Here is a 20,326-nt window from a genome sequence, read left to right on the forward strand (position 1 = left end):
CAAACAGACAAGTGATCAGAAACTAGAAATGTACTTGATTAATCTTAAAACTATTAAACAGATTATATTTTATGCCACATATTCTGAGCACTGTACTATATTTTCACTTTGTTATAGAGTGTATCCATAATACACTTGGAGGGCATGGATTATTTCTCTATCAGTTCAAATTTTTCCTTCAAAGAATGTAATGTACTTAAAATTTCACCTTTAATGTTAATTTGGGAGCTGTTTTACAATAACAAAATTGCAAGGATTAGGATTACCATTCTGCTACACACCCACTCTCCTGAATTGCTTCCAGTAGGAATTCATAAAATAAATATTTAGTACTTCCTCCACCAACTTAATTAATCAAGAATTCTTTTTTAATCTCCCCAAATGAAACAGATGATGCCATTTGTTTTAATGAAGTAAAAAAAGAACTCTTGAAAATGCTTAAATTACTGATATAAAAAAGTAAATTCACAAACTGGATTTACCATGTAATTTCCAATGTATTTCTAGAAACATCTTTTTGTCATCCTTTAAAACTAAATAAGGAAAATTCAGGATCAAAGGCCCCATGCATTCTGTGTGTGTGCGCGCGCGCATGCTTTATATATATGTATACCCACCCCCACAGATGTACAATTGCATTAATCAACTAGAATTCAATGCAGATACTACTGAACAAATGTTTAACTAGAATTCAGCACCATCAGATGTGGTGATGGCAACAATTTAGACAGTTTACAAATGTGACAAATTCATAGATGATCAGGCTATCACCACTCTTGGTAGCTGTTTTACTAGCTCCGGAATCACAGGCAGCATACCTTAAATATCAGCTGCAGGATCTTAAAACACATTACTGTTGTTGTTAATATTATTAAATTTCATTTTTATACTGGAATGAAGTAAAGGGAAAATATATTTAATATTTAATAGCTGTATAAAAAAAATGAACATGTTTTTCTTGCCAAGGCAACAAACAATTTAGCAGACTTTCAGACTGACTGAAAATAGGATAAACAGAATGTTGAATGGCAGTTCTGGGGTTTAACAGTGAAACCAGACATCAATTTGAATAATCTTGGAGTGGGGGAAGTAACTTTAGTGGAAGCTACAGCCAAATAATTCTAAACCACTTCTTAATCTATGTAGGGCCTTCTTCTCCAAGAGTGGAGCCAGGAAACACAGCTGCAGGTACAGAATAGTATTCAACTATCTAACAAATATTAAATAAGGGTTGCTTAGTCTTGAGATAAAATTGGAATAATACAAAGTTATAAATAATAGGTATTTTTATTTTAATAATGAGTACAGCTATGTACTTCTGAAAGTTTACCCAAATTGATTTATTTATTTTAGAAAAGTTATAAGGTTGCCCAACTCTGCAATGACTCTGAGCAGATGAAATGATGGAACATGTTAAAATATTAAGATACAAGAGGTCTTCATTCATTGTTAGCCGAAACACTGGCTTACAAATGCAAAGAGAACAATGATTTTGATTACAATGATTTCCTGCAGTGTCCAATTGCATATATTCCACCAGCAGCAGCACTTGGCAAATGGATTTCAGTTGATCATATAGTCCTGCAATCCAGTGAATCATTTGATTCTTAACTATATAATCAACTGAAATCCAATTAGCAAGTGCTGCTGCTGGAACAAATGCAATTGGACACTGCACAAAATCATTTTTCAGCTGTATAATATTGCATTAATAATGCCTTTCATTGTACATTGCCTTGAGCAGTTTTTTTAGAAAAACAATGGAGGATTTTTAGAGTAAGCTCAATCACTCCACTGTACAAACTTCTACCTTTGCTAGGTTTATACTAAATTTCCTATAGGTGGCTATATGACCATATTCATTATTATATACTATCTTAACTACTGAACCTTTAACACCTTGCCATTGAATTTATGAAATGCCTTCACTGAGGAAGTGATCGCTAACTTTGTGATTTTTACTTTAATGGTTCTTTTACAAATTCAAGCCATGAAGCTATAATCACCAACTGATTAATTTACAGGGCCAGATAAGCTACATCCTGCAAAGGATGAAAGCTTTAGCCTATTATATCATATTATAAACCCATAACATGCTTTTTCCACTACTAAGAAAACCACTCTACATTAGAAAGTCAACAGTTCTTCAAACTTTTCAGATCCCCATTCATCTTTAACACAAGTCTATGGTTTAAGATCTAATTTTAGCTTAGCTTGCACCCCATAAAAATAACCTTCACCCACTGCACATAATGGAAAAATGCATCTATTATGGTTCTAATTTTGGAGTTAAATCCAATTTTGTACCATCACATTGGAAGGAGCTATCATTATCTATATTAAAGGCAAGTCAGCAGAATCATTTACTGAAAAAACAACTACAAGCAAATTGTTTCTAAGCACTAACTCTCCCTTTCTCAGTTAAAAAAGATGTAGCCCAGCAAGAAGGGACCTTGTGTCCTTTGTTTTTGGCAATAATTTGTACATGGAGAGAGAATATGTGTCATCACCAAGTTTGCATTCTGTGCCTTTGACATACAATTTTCCTCCTCTATTTTCAGTAAGGATAAGAGCAATCACCTGCATCTCCCCTTTCTCATCAGGTTTTGCGGGCTTTGCAGCTTCAGTTGCAGAATTTTTCAGGCTCTCTTTACTACAGTGTAAGAGGACTTCCGCAATGTAGAGTGGATCCAGTTCACCAGAATTAAGCTGCATAATCAGTAAAAGATCAGTAAAAGCATGGAGTTACTCTTCAATACTAAGCGAAAAATACAAAATTATTAGGCTTTCTGCACCACAGTGGTTCTTTAGAAAAAAAGTAAAAGGTAACAGATCGTACATGAATGATACAAGCATATTGCCTTTCCCTCTAAAATGAACAGGTTCGTACACAATCACAAATATTTATGAAAATTTCCATCAGTTTTCAGGATTGGGCAGCATCTTGATTTTTAAGATATATATACCTTGCACTCTAAAATCTAAGAGTAAGAATTCTTGGCTTCTCCTTCCAAATCTTTTTTACAATTCATAGTTATTCAGACTATACAAAACGTAGTCTTTCTCCTTCCATCATACTTCTGGCAAAAGAGGAGATTTCATCCAAAGTGAACCAGCAAGACAGACCAAGCTGGGAGGCAAACCAAGACTTACTCTTAAATTATAGCCAGAATTTGATAAAAGATGTATTAAAAATGGTGTCACTATTAAATTCAATGTACAGTGAGGCAAAAAAGTATTTAGTCAGCCACCAATTGTGCAAGTTCTCCCACTTAAAAAGATTTTCATCATAGGTATACCTCAACTATGAGAGACAAAATGGGGAAAAAAATCCAGAAAATCACATTGTCTGATTTTTAAAGAATTTATTTGCAAATCATGGTGGAAAATAAATTTTCCACCAATAAATATATTGATATTTGGTCAATATCAAAAGTTCATCTCAATACTTTGTTATATATCCTTTGTTGGCAATGACAGAGGTCAAACGTTTTCTGTAAGTCTTCACAAGGTTTTCACACACTGTTGCTGGTATTTTGGCCCATTCCTCCATGCAGATCTCCTCTAGAGCAGTGATGTTTTGGGGCTGTCGTCGGGCAACATGGACTTTCAACTCCCTCCAAAGGTTTTCCATGGGGTTACGATCTGGAGACTGGCTAGGCCACTCCAGGACCTTGAAATGCTTCTTATGAAGCCACTCCTTCGTTGCCCAGGCGGTGTGTTTGGGATCATTGTCATGCTGAAAGACCCAGCCACGTTTCATCTTCAATGCCCTTGCTGATGGAAGGCGGTGTTCACTCAAAATCTCACGATACATGGCCCCATTCATTCTTTCCTTTACACGGATCAGTCATCCTGGTCCCTTTGCAGAAAAACAGCCCCAAAGCATGATGTTTCCACCCCCATGCTTCACAGTAGGTATGGTGTTCTTTGGATCCAACTCAGCATTCTCTCTCCTCCAAACACGACGAGTTGAGTTTAGACCAAAACGTTCTACTTTGGTTTCATCTGACCATATGACATTCTCCCAATCCTCTTCTGGATCATCCAAATGCTCTCTAGCAAACTTCAGACGGGCCCAGACATGTACTGGCTTAAGCAGGGGGACACATCTGGCACTGCAGGATTTGAGTCCCTGGCAGCATAGTGTGTTACTGATGGTAGCCTTTGTTACTTTGGTCCCAGCTCTCTGCAGGTCATTCACTAGGTCCCCCCATGTGGTTCTGGGATTTTTGCTCACCATTCTTGTGATCATTTTGACCCCACAGGGTGAGATCTTGCATGGAGCCCCAGATTGAGGGAGATTATCAGTGGTCTTGTATGTCTTCCATTTTTTAATTATTGCTCCCACAGTTGATTTCTTCACACCAAGCTGCTTGCCTATTGCAGATTCAGTCTTCCCAGCCTGGGGCAGGTCTACAATTTTGTTTCTGGTGTCCTTCAACAGCTCTTTGGTCTTGGCCATAGTGGAGTTTGGAATGTGACTGTTTGAAGTTGTGGACAGGTGTCTTTTATACCGATAACAAGGTCAAACAGGTGCCATTACTACAGGTAACGAGTGGAGGACAGAGGAGCCTCTTAAAGAAGTAGTTACAGGTCTGTGAGAGCCAGACATCTTGCTTGTTTGTAGGTGACCAAATACTTATTTTCCACCATGATTTGCAAATAAATTCTTTAAAAATCAGACAATGTGATTTTCTGGATTTTTTTTCTCATTTTGTCTCTCATAGTTGAGGTATACCTATGATGAAAATTACAGGCCTCTCTCATCTTTTTAAGTGGGAGAACTTGCACAACTGGTGGCTGACTAAATACTTTTTTGCCCCACTGTACATGCAATTGGGACAATTGCCAAATTGTTTCTTTACTAGAACTCTAAGAACCAGCAACAGAAGTTAAGAGCAAAAGATACACTTCATTTTAAAGAACATGGTGCCTTAGAACACATTTCTAGCCTAGGAATTGTTTCCATATTACAACTGAACTATGCTTACATATTTTTTTTCCCTCTGTTATTCCAAGTTTCTGCATTTCAGTAACTGAATTTAGAGCTAAAATAACTTCTTGTTGCTACCGTTAGCTGCACGTCAAGAAAGAAATTTTTGTTGACCTACAGCAAGTCCTGCAGAGATTTTTCAGCAGACTCCAATCCACTTTCTGCTGGTACTTGCTGCTTAACAGGAAAACTATCACTAGGTCATCAAGGAGATTCAAGGAAACTATTAGAACTGGAAAGTCTTTTTTCAGAAAATACTTAGATGAGAAAAACAAAAAAGAACAGACGGATACATGGAAAAAGCAATGCAGCGAGACAATAAGGTACAAAAAATGAAAACTATAAATGAATGAATGAATGAATGAATGAATGAATGAATGAATGAATGAATGAACGAACGAATGAATGAGGAAGAAATTATTAAGTATATTAAACACAAACAATTAGAAAGTCTTCAAGATACAAAGTTCTAGCTCTCATTAACAAATTAGAAGTCAATAATATCTCTAAACCCCAGGTACCTGATTGGTCAAGATGGGAAACAGGATGCTCAGCTAGATAAGATTTGGACTTGACCCAGGAAACAGCTTATGTTCTTATGACTTCATAAATAATCAGGGAATTTGTCATAAAAAGTAATTTTCTTATTGCCATCTACTATACCATTAACACACAATTCTTGCCAGGCAGATAAAAGAGCAGAAAAGTTGTTAAGAGCATCAATCTAACAAATGTTTTTAAGAAAAAATCCTTCAGTTTGTGAGGAACCACTAACTGTTAAGTAACTGCTTTGTTTGTGATAGTGTTTATATAAAATATATGGATACATCAAAAGCTTCTTTACAAAAGAGCCAAATTAGAATGACAGGAGAGAAACTTATCTTCAAATAGCATGTTTTATGACAATTGTGGCCTACTGAGAAGAAGGACTTGCTTAAGAGGGCAGAGTACTTAAAGAAAGACTTTCGGAAGACACTGTACAGACTTCATACTTTATCACAGATATCTGTGAAATGCCCATATGTAAACAGAAACATATCCCTTATTTTACCATTATATTACCAAATAATCAAAGAATTTGTTCATAAAAATAATTGTGAGTGAAACCATCCTATTCCATTCAAGATACTTACAGCAGCTGTTTTAATTTTGGTTTCAAGACCTGTGTTTACTCATGTCATCTGAACTGCATTCAAAATGCAATCCATATGTGCAAAAGCAGCTTCAAGCCAACTTTTTTAAACTGCTGTTTACTCAAACTTGGAGCAGGCTAACATATGCATCAAACACTCTACGGAAACACGAAGAAGCCAGAATTGGATCACATCATTGCTATGTGTTGCATTCTCAACAGGTAGTCAATTGGGTCATTTAGAATGCCCCAAAAGGAGTCTATTACTTTCTATTACAATAATAGATGCTGTGCATGGACAAAAAGAAAATCATGCAAATGCAAAACAGGTACTTTTATTTCACTACAGCACAGAAACATAGATTCCCCACCACACCACTTGACCTTGTAACTTTATTAGTTCTTTCCTAAGCACTCTGAATTTCAAACTTCCAAAAACAAAAAAAGTATTAGCACTACTTTTAGTAGTTCATTGGACAGTCTGAGGACTTTCATAACTTCCTCCTTCCATAAAACTACCAACCAAAATGCTAGTGTGAATAGGCGAGGAAGCAGGATAACCCAAATTTAAAAAGTAAAATAATGTATGAAGGGAAATAAAAGACATCAAAATATAAAAAGTAAATAATTCTAATTCTGGGGATAGGGCAAAGAAATTAAAAAAAAAAATCCCTAGTGACATAGAAGAACAACAGGCAAGTAGACACAGCCTTCAAAATGTATACAAGCTTACCAAAAAGCCACTTCTCTTTCACTACTATTTCTAATAGTGAAAGGAGCAGTATATGAAAAAAGAGATCCCAACTTCAGGGAAAATCTTCCAATTATTCAAGGTTTTGTGTAAATTCTTTCTCAAGACTTTTAATAGCCTATTAGTGACTATATGCTATAACCAGTCTCTTTATTATTTGCATTTCTTATTCACTAAAGTACTGCATGAGTTCTTCTAGCATAAACATAAAAGAATATGCAGCAATATTTAGTATACTTTTTCTCTCCCCTCCTGTTCCTGTGCCTCAATTCTCTATACCAGCTTTGATGACATGGGTGTATCTCCAGGCAAGAATATACTACGTCTAAAAATCAAAACAACCATCAGAACAAGGAAAAAACTTTCCTGGATTAGCTTTTTCTTACAGAGAAGTTCACCCTGTTAACCACGCATGTTTGAGCACTTATTGCTGAAAAACACTCAGAAGAACGGGAACTTCACAAGAAGAACTTGTAATGAGCCATTCAGGAATGGAGAAAATATCATAAAGAGCACTCATTTATAGAAAATAACTTCTATGGAGTAAGAGGATGAGCATATCGAATGGGAGGGAGGAGGGACATTTCCAAGGTAGTCTTAGTCCACCACTTCTTGGTCAACATTTAACCACCTGCCCTCTTTAAACACTGAGGAAGATAGGAACAGGGACAAATCAAGCATGTGATTCTGAACACATTTACTGAAGAATGAGAGCTTCTGATGACCTTTTGGGAGACTCTAGCAATTAGACCGTGGGCAATTTATGTTGACTGCTCTTTAACAATAAGCACTCCATATTTACAGGTAGCTTTCCTTTCAGTCACTAAATTAGAGGGCAATATTCAGGAAAATCTATATTCAATTATGCTTCTATGTATGTATAAGGATGTGATATTTGAGTAAATAAAGATGATAAATGTAAAAAAGAAAAAAAAGAAAAGGAAGCTTCACATTCTGCTAAAATAGGGCAAGAAATCTTTTTGCTGCCCAAACTATACTTTTTTAACTGCTTTTTAAAATTTTTCAGTATTTTCTTTTTGTATGCTGAAGGAATGATTTCTTTAAAACCTTAACAGATGCTATCAGTTCACTGGAGGCTGAACAAAATTACTTTATTTCTTACTTAAAACTGGACCAGTAATACTTGGCAGTCTGCTACTGTGTTTCAATAGTTTAATCTTACAAGGTTTTAGAGGCTGCAAAAACAGGAGTTTGGGTAATGTTTATAGACCATGGACTGTCCATGTAACTTATTACATACAACTTCTCTAGTCAATTTATAAATTCCATCACATAATAATGTTTCAAAGTCATTCTTATAAAAATATAAACAAAGCCATTTGGTCTAATTGAGTAAATTTTGAAATAATAAAATTCAGCAGGCCTATTCAGATGTTATCATAAAATCAGTAATTACAGAAGGAAGAACCATTCATGGTAACACATTGATCCCTGATGTAATCAGATTACTGTACTATGACTGTAAGAACCATGTGTTAGGGCTCTAAATATTTCATTAATAAAATAAGGTGCAATTAGGGATCTGTATAATGTTCTATATTCAGATAGTTCCTTGCAAAGGACAGCCAATTCAGGCAGTCTGCGTCCAGCCCAAAATACATGTGCTCCATCCAGACCCAGAATATGTATATTTAGTTTGGGCATGGACCAGGAACACACAAGTTGTGGTGACAGGGGAAAAACAACAAAGCTGGAGGCAGGAAAGAAAAGACTAGGGGAAGCAAGATGCTGACATGACTGGGGAAGGGGGTGGGTGCGCAGGCATAGGCTAGTTAGATGATGATGTTCTTGAACTCAGGTGAGATAGGGAAGAGGAAAGAAAATGCCGGGATGATCAGGGAAAGGCACCGGGGGGCATGGGCCGATTGGGTAATGCCACGCTTGAATTCCAATGCAGCAGGAAAAGAAAGGAAGGCATAGGAGCAATCAGTGGGTGGGCCATGTGGGGAAGGGGAAAGGGGTGAAACACAACAGTCCCTCTTGCCCTATTTGCCCCTCACAATTTGTCTGGAATTTGTCTCAGTCAAATCTCGGGACCACCAAGACACTACTGCTTTCTGTTTGGTCATACTGTGACCTTCCCAGAACAGGTCCAGCCTACCCCCAGAGTCATATGTTTGTTCCCTTGTGTGTCTGGAGGCTGAGTCATGGCAACTGGACTTCTTTTCTTTTTGGCTAGAGACGTTTCGCTACTTGTCCAAGCAGCTTCTTCAGTCTGAAGAACAAGTAGTGAAACATCTCTAACCAAAAAGAAAAGAAGTCCAGTTGCCATGACTCAACCTCCAGACAGTTCCACCTGGATGACTGAGAATCTTCATAAACATGTTCCCTTATGTGCATGCCTCTAGATGCATGGAAGTGAGGGACTGCCTTATCTTCACTTTCAGATTATACACTGTGTGTTTGAACACATTCTAAATCTGTGTATATAGTAACACGATTTCCTTCAGGTAACTGGCTGGATGTAACACAACCTATTTTTTATTTCAATTATTGATCGATAATCAGAAATGCAAAGCCATGAGCATTTGGAGAAAGAAAAATTATAGCTGCAATGCCCACAGAAGTTTGTTCTAATCAATTCAGTGGTGCTTACTTACTGGTAACATGCAGGATTGGGCTGCCAACTGAATATGGCTTTCTGCAAGAAGTTAGCCTCTTCTGTAAACTCCCTCACAAAAACGAGCGTCTCCTTATGAACTATTATGTGGTTTTACATTTCTCCTATTTTGTGGTCAGGAATATATTTATTCAAGATTGAGGAAAATCATTTTATCTTACCTTCACATTGGATTTCTTGGAAAAATTAACCACCACTCCCCAGCCAAAATCATCATCTTCATTTTTCACCTAAGAAAATTTAGATATTAAGCTTGCATATTATACTGCATAAGAGGCATCCTTTTTATAAAATATTTATATGAAATTATGCTTACAAAAAAGAGAGTAGAAAAAAAATCTAAGGCATATTTTATGTTGTGACAGAAAATTGAATTATGAAATCAAAAATATAATTAAAACAGTAAAGTAACAGCAAAAACATTAAAACAATTTAAAGGCTAAATTTAGGAGCTGTTTCTTGATGACTTTCTGATAGTAAGGAGGGGAAGCCAGGAGAGACGCCAGAGTTGTTCTTCCATCTCAGCCCCCCACTGGACCGCACTGGAACACTGGTTGAGCTGTCGGCCTTTCCCCTGGTCTTGAAGGGAAAAAGGAGAGTTGCGGAACACTTTTTGCCAAATGCTCCTATAAAGCTTTGCTCGTGGCTGGTCTCTAAACCAGTGTTTCTCATCTCCCAGAATTCTGGGAACCCATGCTGGCTGGGGAATTCTGGGAGCTGAAGTTCACACATCTTAAAGTTGCCAAGGTTTGGAAACACTACTCTAAAGGATTACTGTGGACTGCATGGGTTTTCCCAGAAGAGAACTGAAGTGTTCCCAGGGACGATGGCAGTGTTGCTAAGTTCGGCCCTATGCCAGTGACAGACAACTTATGGGAACAGTGGCCTCAGTTGAGACCATGTGTTTGGTGGGTGGGCCTGGTGTATGGTTCTGCACAGCATTCCATGGAATTTTACCTATTCCCTTTCTGTTGCCTTTGGGTGAACGTTGGTGTGTATGTATGGAGATGTGAGATGCTCCTAAATAAGAAAGATGAGGAGAAAGTGCAGGCACCAATTTGTGTGATCTCAGGTATGGTGAGAACATGAGAGGAGAAGTCATTTTAGAGCCAGAGAACCTAGATGGCCTTGGGCCATTAAGTATACACTGTCTTTTCACTTGATGCCGTGGATTATACCTCCCCCAAGTTTCTAGCCATAATTTACAAACAATACTAGAAAATACTGCTTTTTATTATAAGAAGATGGCAAGCTAAACTGAAATCAAACTACCTATTAGGCAACTGAAAACAAATAAAGCAAATACTATATATACACTCTCCAGAACAAACTTAGTAAAACATACAATGCATTAAGAACAAAAAATAATACTAAACCAGGAATATAAGCAAACACAATAAATACAAATATCAGAAGTTATTCAATTACTGATCCTTAATAGCAATGTGCCTTTCTGGCGGATTTTCCACTGTACAATAAAAAACACATACTTTGGGTAGATTTGTTATACTGAATTTCTGATATTATCTGATATTTTGGGGGTTATTTATTATTATAAATATAAGCTTATTGCAATGCAATCACACTTTAAGTTAACCATCCAAATCAGTGGGAATGGTTAGTCATGTCTAACTTCAGTTCTATGTAGTCTAATAAGTTTCCTGTAATGATAAGTTTCCTGATGGATCTAAGCCATATACTGAATACTGAAAGTTTGGTTAATTAAATGTTAAAGTTGCAATCATAGTCCCTAAATATGTGAAATCTCTATGTTGAAGTACTAGGGTATTTAAAACTTGGTTCTGTTTTTGGAAAGCACACATTTTGAAGATGCAGAAGATTAATATTAGTAACTTACTTTTACCAGTCTTCCAGGTTGTAAAAATGGCAAGCAGTACTTTGGCTTATGAATGTATTCCTCTATTTCTTTACCCAGTTTAGCAAGCTGCTGTCTGATTTTATAATAGATGATCACATTTTCTTCATTTGGAATTTCAATCTCATTGTACTGCTGTTCCAAATTATTAACTTCTGCAAATACATATTGTGAAACAAAAGGTGTTATATCAAGGACCCAATATTGTAGCAAATTATGAGTCTGATTTTTCCCAGAAAAAGTACACTATCCATTCATAGAAAAATATCTGCAGGGCTTAGAGGACTTTATTATCCCTCTCATCTCCTTGTTAACCTGGGCCAGGGCATCAAGGTTCTCACAGGGAATAATTTGTGTTGTGTTGGCCTGACTGTCAAGGGAGAGCAGAACAGGGTTTATGTTTATGAGAATCTGTAGGGTGGTTATCCCCAAACAACAGTGTTTGTTACAGTATATTTGATTCTCATTTCTGAAGACCACTTTGCACATAACATTATTAAAATGTTCATTTATGATATTAACTATTTTTGTTTTAAGTGTTAATACAAAAGGCAGCAGGGAACACCACATAGGTACATTTGTCCAAAAGCATAAGTTACTGCAAGGACAGTTAGTGGTAAATTTCAACTTGCTGGTATGCATTAAAGGGCCTCCAATATTTTAAGAATGTCGTGCTTTCTATTAATGCCCATCTTTTTAAAACATGAAGATCCAATGAATTTTAACCATGAAGCCCTGCTCAAAGGATCTCAATTAGGGGAGTCCAATCATACAATAGGGAACCTGTGACTGTTAAGAGTCACTGAAATTCTGCTGCACCGGAGTTCCTTTCCAGAAGTTTTATGCCCACGCATCAGAGTAGGCTATGCAATGGCCAGACTCTGTACCAACCTTACAGTCCTCATATCAAGGTAAATACTACCATTATCTTTGCTGAAACTGTAAAGAGGTCAAAGCTAATGTTCAGCTACAGCAGCTTTCCCTGGACACAAAAACAGCTCTCATCCAATTATCTTAGTGGACAAAGGTATGACCAATTGTGCAACTAATTCTGCAGGCCCCAAGAGATTTTTAAAAATTCATTAAGAAAATGTATAAGCCACAACCTTAATGGTTCAGAGTGGCTCACGTTATACTAAAAACATGTATATGAAAAAATAAGAATACAACAAAGCAACACAAAACACAAAAGCTAAAAGACCTGGAAAAATATACATATTTTGAGCCTGCTCCTGAACTGGAGAGAATTAAAAAGAGGCCTTGCTTTGTTCCAGTAGTAGTTTATTCAGTTATATGGGTCCTGCCACAGAGAGAGTTGAATTGACTATTGGTATTAAACATATCCATGGTTAGACCTATAAATGGTGCCCTAAAGGTGTGAGATAGACTATATGATTACCCCAACCTCAAAAAGCTACACGGAAAATCCCTTTTGAAACAGTGGGTCATCTGTGCTTTAGCATTTATGTTTTATTCAAAGAAAGGAAATAAAAAACAACTGGATACCCTTCAGCTCTGCGGGAACAGCTATTGTGGCTAATTACTCTTCTGTCATAGGATAACAGTTTCAGCAGAGAATACTGTAGAAGTAAACACTTTAACGTAATTGTAGATTAATTTTCAAACTATTAGATATTTTGCAAAACTTACTTTCAACTACTCCTGGAATAGCTCTATAATGTTGGAACTGGTAAAAAGATTTTTCTAACATGTATTCTGGATTAATTTCTTCTACACGCAGCAAATTTAGTACCATGTTGTAGGTCAGATGGAAAGCACTGTTTAAAGGGTCAGCAGATCCCTAGACAAGAAAAATAAGATTAGGAAAATCAGGCACCACAAGATATTAGAATCCTGAATGATTTTATCTGAGGAAAGAAGTTATCTCCCTATTTTTAACAATATGCCTGAATGAATACAACTTGTGTCTAGTAAGAATTCTGCAAAAAGTTTCAGGATGTTATGCAATTCCAAAATAGGTCTAACAGGCAAATCTGCATACATCAGGAATCCTGTCAACATGGAAGATGCAAATTCCATAAATGTCCTCTCCCTAACCCTGCTTCTCTAACCCTCCCATCAATGACACAGACTATGAGTGAGGCAAAACGTTTGAATTTAAAAAACATAAGAAATCGTCTTTGCTATTATTACTGAAAGCCACCATTTACTGTGTTCCTCATTCTATTTGTCCTAGTAGGCAGGTTCAAAGAATTTTATTCAGGAGCCCTTAGATGGTAGTAGAAAGTAACTTCCTTGGTGATAATGGGGCTGTCCTCAGTCTGAAAATATCAATGTTCCTCATTCTCCTCCCTAAACCCAAACGTTTCTGAGAGAAGGGAACTCTAACACATACCTTTAATCATATTTGGGGGTTAGGGTGGGCTTCTCAAGCCCTAGGCTTGGATTCTCAAAGTGATATTTTCTCTAATGGCTATGTTTTTTCTAAGCAGTTAAATGTAGAGGAGAGAGAATTATTGGAGGAGCAAGAATTGGCTCCTACGGTTCCTGTGAAACTATTTTCACACAATCACTTTAGCTTTCTGACCAAGAAGGTCCATAAGATTCAAGCCACCAACTACTACCTAACATTTTTACATCCCTATCAGAAGTCTTAAGGGTTTTGTTGGGAGATATGTACCAGCTCTCTCAGCCTGAAAACCCATGATCTGAAAGGAAATCCCAATGACAGATGCAATGATATTCTTTTAAATAGGACTTACATGGTCAATGCTATAGCAATCAAGGGAGCAGAGCCCACCTCCCAGGCTATGATCTTATGGTCCAAACAACTCTTACAGCTGTTTCCCAGATATCTGGTGTCAGTCCACCAAGATGTTAACAAACTGTCCAAGATCACAGGTTTTAGACCACACTCACTGCAGTTCTTAAGCCATGAAAAGACACCTCTGTCATATGCAGACTCCAATGGCAGAAATCTAAGGCAGATGTTAAGCTCCAACAGCAGAGTACCATCCAGAAAAAAAGATTCATGTGAATCATTAGTTAGCTTCATAGTCAAGAGGGTACTGGGTTAATACATAGAATCTTGAAAACCGAGTAAGCCAAAATGCTAGCACTAATTCATTAAGGCAGAATATCTGAAGTATGTGAACCTTTTTTTGCCAGAATCCAAAACCTAAGGGCTAGCTATCATTTTCCAGATAAGACTGACCCTGAAAATCCATCTGCTTGTTGTTAAGTATATTTTGAAATATTGCTGCTTCTTTTCCAGTCCCAAAATCATTTCCAGAGATTATCCTTACAGCAGGTCTGTTAGATCAAAACCAAGGCCAAAACCCAGTCAAAACCAAGGTCAAAAAGAGAGGCTTCCTGTCAGGGATCAAGCTACCAGTAAAAACAGCAACAGATACAGCAGCAGTCCAAGAACTATCCTTTTTCTGTCACATACCAAGTTGGCCTAAAGCAACTTTCAAGATCCAGTAATATGGAGCGAGCTTTGTCTATTTTCCTAGTACTGTACCCTCATCATCTCAAAAAAACAGGTGCTCCACGTATATAAATCTGCTTTTGCCAGGAAGCAAAAGTTGTGAGAGTTGATCAGGTCAGTGTCACACATCAAACATAGTATTGACCTGATCAACTGGCCCACTCCTTATGCACAGACTCAGTTCTGGGGGCCTAGGTTCACCCATGCCATCTACATTCAGAACATCCAGAAGTCAAACATGGGGATCTTGAGCCTGAGGCCCTCTGAGTTTATACCTAATGCAATCCTTTAAATGGTAGATGACCAAGAACTTGGATGAGTGATTCTCAAAGTAATACCAGAGATCTCCAGAGGTGTACCAAGTGGCTCACTTCAGCCACCCCATATTGACAGGGCAGAGCCCATTCTCCATCTGTGCCAAGGGTCAGCTGGCAAGAGTCTACCCACTTCAGTGTTACATGCTAACAAGCCAGATAATGGGAGTTTGCTGTGTCAGCCCAACCTACCTATGCATGCCCCATCCATGCCCCATGCATATCATTTGCAGCCGTATTCCCTGCTTCATATACATAGCAACAGTCAGCTGGTTGAGAGTCCACTTGCCATCTCACCCCAGCTGGTTCATGAGAATGGATCCGATTGAAAGTACTGATTGAAGCATACAAGTAACAATATAAGTAGTACAGGTAGTCCTGAGGTTAAGAATGCCCAGTTTAAGGACGACCCATAGTTAAGAACGGAGCCTATTGTAGCAAAATTCAAGTTAAATACACAATGATTCGAGTTAAATACACAATGGTTCAAGTTCATTACACAATACTACTTATACAGTATTATATAATAATACTGTTCCGGCTTACATACAAATTCAACTTAGGGACAGACCTTGGGAATGGAACTTGTTCTTAAACTGGGTACCTATATTCTAAAATACAGAAAACTAACAGTGACCAGGTTTTGAGTGCAATTACCAACAGTAACTCTATATGCATTGTGCAAAGTTGAACTGTGTTCTGTCAGAAACAACCCATTCAAATGGGAATATGAAACTCAACTACGAGTATCTAAAAGAACAGATTTTATTGGGCTGGTTATCCATTTATCTCAGAAATTTCCTCTGAAGAATATTCTTCAGTTAGCAAGTTTGTGCTAAAAGTTGTTAATATACTGTTAATACAGCAGGACATACATAAATTAATCCAAGTGGTAAATAAAGACTTAACTTTGGATGAAATATTTAGTACAAAATTCAGTTTAAAAAAAAGATGTCAAACGTCAGGCCAAGCAAGGTCATAAATCTCCATTCTTCCAGAAATTCAACCACGCATTCAGGAACTAAAGAACAGCATACTCTATAGTGCTAGATAAATTACTTCACTGGGATATGAAAAAAGTTATATATTCACAGAAAATACCCAGGAAAACCTGCCTAATGCAAAATACAGAAATCAAGTCCTATGTACATATCAGCCTTACATTAGCTTTATAGCTTAAGCCTTTTCCTCCTACTGTTTTGTGTAAGGATACTCAATCATGTACACAATCTCAACCTAATCTGTATTGTCAAAAATGTCCATGGGCCTCTCATAGACCTTAGAGACAATCTTAGAAAATAAAATAGTAGGTGGCTGAAGCCCAGTGTTCTGTTTGGAAGTGTGCTTACCTGTCTAGAAAAAGATAGCAATGGTAATTTTGATAGAGAGCATCCTAGGAGGCAAAAACAGCCCCAAAGTTTGCATTTTAATAAAGGGATAGTTTGTGATTGGCCATATCTTCTATGCCCATCGTTTTCTGAGAACATCCATAACATGCTCTCAAAATTCCAAATGTGCTCACTGATCAGGAAAGACAGGGATCTCTGTATATCAGACCTTCCCAATCTAACAACCCGCTGATGGATTAAAATATAATTCCCATAATTCACAGCTTCCCATTGTCCCTAAACATTGAAAATACTCTCATCCTAAGCATGAGTATAGATGCCTTCAGGTTCCTATATATCTTTTCAGTATTTTTATTTTTGACTAATTTAAACGTTGCTTTAAAGTGTTAGTAACTGCCATTTTGGGGTACAGATGTTTGCAAAACATGCTGATATTTTTTATTGTTTGTTCTAACCCTATATCACTGGAGAACCAGTATTATATTTAAGAAGATTTGAATTAGAAAGATCCAGATTCAAGTTCTCACTTGTTCACGGAGCTTCCTGGGTGGACTTTGGTACAGTTAGCTTCTTTTACTTGACATTACCTCACAGGATTGTTGTAGTGAGAATTAAATTGGGGGGAGGAGGAATGACTCCCACATATATGACTTTGGGTTCTCAGAGAAAAGGCAGGATATAAATGCTACAGCACATAAACAAATGTAGAAGACTGACAGAACCAGGTTGCTAACTGCAGTTGATGAAGGATACAAAAACTGTAATTCAAATATAGGACTTTGGGAATTTGCCTTATTTATGGCGTATATCTCATTTCATGTCAGGTCTGAAAGTGATGACAGCTTTCTCTGACATTTCTTCCTTTCCTCACATACCTATTTGCTATGGCTTTAATGGATAAAATAATAAACATTTAACTAAGCCTTTTACTTTAACATCTTTTCCTTTTTAACTCAAAGGCACTTAGCAGAGACAAACAGAATTATAAAATATTTTACTATGACCAATTTGGCAAGCAAAAAGCAATCCCCAAGAAACTTAGTTCTGGCAATAAAACAATCTGGCACCTGCAGTGGGTGAAGGGGAAAAAAGGAAAATTGTAATTGCTCAACATTTTCCAGAGTCAGAAAAACAGAATTAAGGCATCTATCTTGTCCTGCATTTTTTGTAAGAATGAGTAGATCATAACCTTTCTGTCTTGACTACACCAAGATGCAGAACTTCAAAGAGATTCACACCAACAAACCATTTATCTCTTTGCTGATTTACAATCACATGAATGTACATCTTGCTTTATGTTTTGATAAAAGCATAAAGTTTTGCAAAATTTTCCAAGACCAGAGAAAGGTCACTGAAAAAAACAAAGTTTGGATAGCCTTGTAACCTAAGAATCCCAAGCAGAATACAGAAGTGTGGAACAACACTGCAATAAAAGCAGATGATATGTTTCTTTACTTCTATTAATTGGCCCATCCAGGAACCAAGATATTGGTCCTAGAAGCACTGTAGTGAATTGCTATGGCTTCCTTTGACAGAGGTAAATAAATATGACTGATGCCCTGCGCTCCCCTTTTTTAAAGAAACAATGCTGATCAAAACTATTTAAAGATTAATAGGAATGCATCCAATAGTGATTCAGAGTGGAACAAACGTAACTACTTAATCAAACCCTTCACTTTCCCCAAGTGCCCCTGAATCTGCTCTGTAGGCTTGAAAAGAAATTTGATAGCAGTTGGGGGATATGGGAGTGATCAGAGAAAAAACCCTAATATTATCTAACTTGCCCATGTAACACTGAATCCTTAAAGGCAACACTACCAGAATCTCCACAATACTATTATAGGCAAAGGAACTAATTTGTAGGCTTAAGAACATGCTGCTTCTCATTCTTGAAATTGGAATTCTAAGCACCTTGCCAGGTAATTTCTTATAATATAAAATTAGCTGCCTGGAATTCATTTTAAAAAAAAAAGGTTTTAGAGGAAACCACCAGAACACTAAATACTGTACCACTGCTGAATGCCAAGTCATCCTCTCCTGCCAGGTCCTACACATCAGACTCTGGCTGGCAGGTCACATCCTTTGACAAACTGAGGTCTATTAAGTTTTTCAAAGCTTGCCCACATATACAGATGTTTGGAAACATATGCACATGAGTTAATGTAAAACCAGACAAACCTGCAATTAGGTCTGGAAGTTCAGCTCCATGTTTATACATGGAGTCTCTATAGCTGCACAGATTCTACTCCAACAGCTTATTTGAAGGCTTGTGCCTCCATCTTGCAATAAACAGGTCAGAGGATGACTTTCAATGAGAAATTAACCAGAGCGATAAATATAAAATATGGCCTCCTCTTCAGGAAAAAAACAAACAGTAAAACATGAAGTAAAACAAAATGTGAATGCATCACAAAGCTTCCATAGTGTTCTTCATGAAGGCAGGCAACTGTCCATGCCTGAGCATCTGTTGCAACAGCACTGAGGACAGCATTACCAACTGAAAGGGTCACACAGCCATGTCTAATCCTCACAGAGTTTCAGGATCCTAATTTAGATCATTACAATATGATCTAGTATGTTTAGGATCCTAGACTAGTTCAAGACGTTTCCAATTAGAGTGATATTTTTCTGAACTACAGTACATTATTACAATAAAAAATCCACAAAGATTTGGGCATGGAAATGCGATAAGAAGTCAGCTGGTACATCCACAAGTTTCTCCAGATTCCAAATTATAAAAAGAGTAATGGAGACGGTGCTTCTTTTGCCAAACTCTGGGACTCCCGCTTGTACGTCCATGACAGGAAATCAGCCCTGCAAATTAGGCTTTTGAGCTGACCTTCCTTGAAACAAATCGTATTAGGACAGTGTTGTCCAAACTTGGCCACTTTAAGTTGAGTGAACTTCAACTCCCAGAATTCCCCAGCCAGCCATGCTGGCTGAGGAATTCTGGGAGTTGAAGTCCACTCATCTTAAAGTGGCCAAGTTTGGACAACACTGTATTAGGAGAACGATAATACTGCCCTAGTTGCTAGAACTAAAATACATTAGCTATAACTAAAACGTTACATTATAGTACAGGACAAAGTACTGGCAGAATACCATGCTCTTCAGCTATCATGTCCAGAATATACTCTATGTTACTACCAGAGTTGAATTATATTTGGAATGACTGCCACAGTATGCTTCTGTACTCACTATCACTGTACTTTAAAGGACCATATGTCTTCATTCAGTTGACAAGAAAAAAATTATTACAAGGTCTACTCAGTAGTTCAAACATAATAATTATTTTAGGCACATACCATTTGACTTACAATAACAGCACACCTACTGGCTTTGCCAAGAGAAACCAATGAGTAAACGATCCATTTTCTGTCCTTGTACACAGTAAAATAATTACTGAATTTAACTTTTGTCTCCCAATGGAAATGACAGCCCAGCACTGAACTTATCCTCCGCTATATAGTATAAGCTATATAACTTCCCAGTTTCATCGTGGTGTGCATCTCACGTCTGTTGCAATCAGAGGGGCAATGAACATCAAAAGAAAAGGCAGTCTTAGAGAACAGAAAAAGAGGACCTCAGTTTTACTTCTGAGCTGCCCTGCTTCTGATGAATGCCTATTTATGAAATGAATGCTCTGCTTTGTTTCATTCTATTCCCTATCCTCAATCAAAACTCTTCACATCATTCACAAACTGTGCTGCGCTATTTCATTTTATTTTAAATTTATGGCAGGAATAAACCAGGTTATTTTATCCTTACTTTAAAAAAACCCATCTTAACTATGCATTCAGATCATTGGAATTTATT

At 37.2% G+C, this 20,326-nt stretch overlaps 1 protein-coding gene across 2 annotated transcripts in view; it reads right to left on the bottom strand.

Moving 5' to 3' along the window:
- MTREX (Mtr4 exosome RNA helicase) overlaps positions 1 to 20,326 on the bottom strand; it is a 47,539-nt gene that overhangs the window by 11,469 nt on the left and 15,744 nt on the right. For both annotated transcript variants that reach the window (XM_007421342.3, XM_007421341.3), the window contains exons 16-19: positions 13,047 to 13,197; positions 11,379 to 11,551; positions 9,682 to 9,750; positions 2,581 to 2,709 (exon numbers count right to left, since the gene is read on the bottom strand). In XM_007421342.3, coding sequence (XP_007421404.1) covers positions 2,581 to 2,709; positions 9,682 to 9,750; positions 11,379 to 11,551; positions 13,047 to 13,197 — 522 coding nt within the window. The remainder of the gene's footprint in view (positions 1 to 2,580; positions 2,710 to 9,681; positions 9,751 to 11,378; positions 11,552 to 13,046; positions 13,198 to 20,326) is intronic.

This window comes from Python bivittatus, unplaced genomic scaffold (genome assembly GCF_059951505.1).
Source record: "Python bivittatus isolate LINGU-HERP-01145 unplaced genomic scaffold, Pbiv_v1 ctg000570_np1212, whole genome shotgun sequence".
Lineage (NCBI taxonomy): Eukaryota > Metazoa > Chordata > Lepidosauria > Squamata > Pythonidae > Python > Python bivittatus.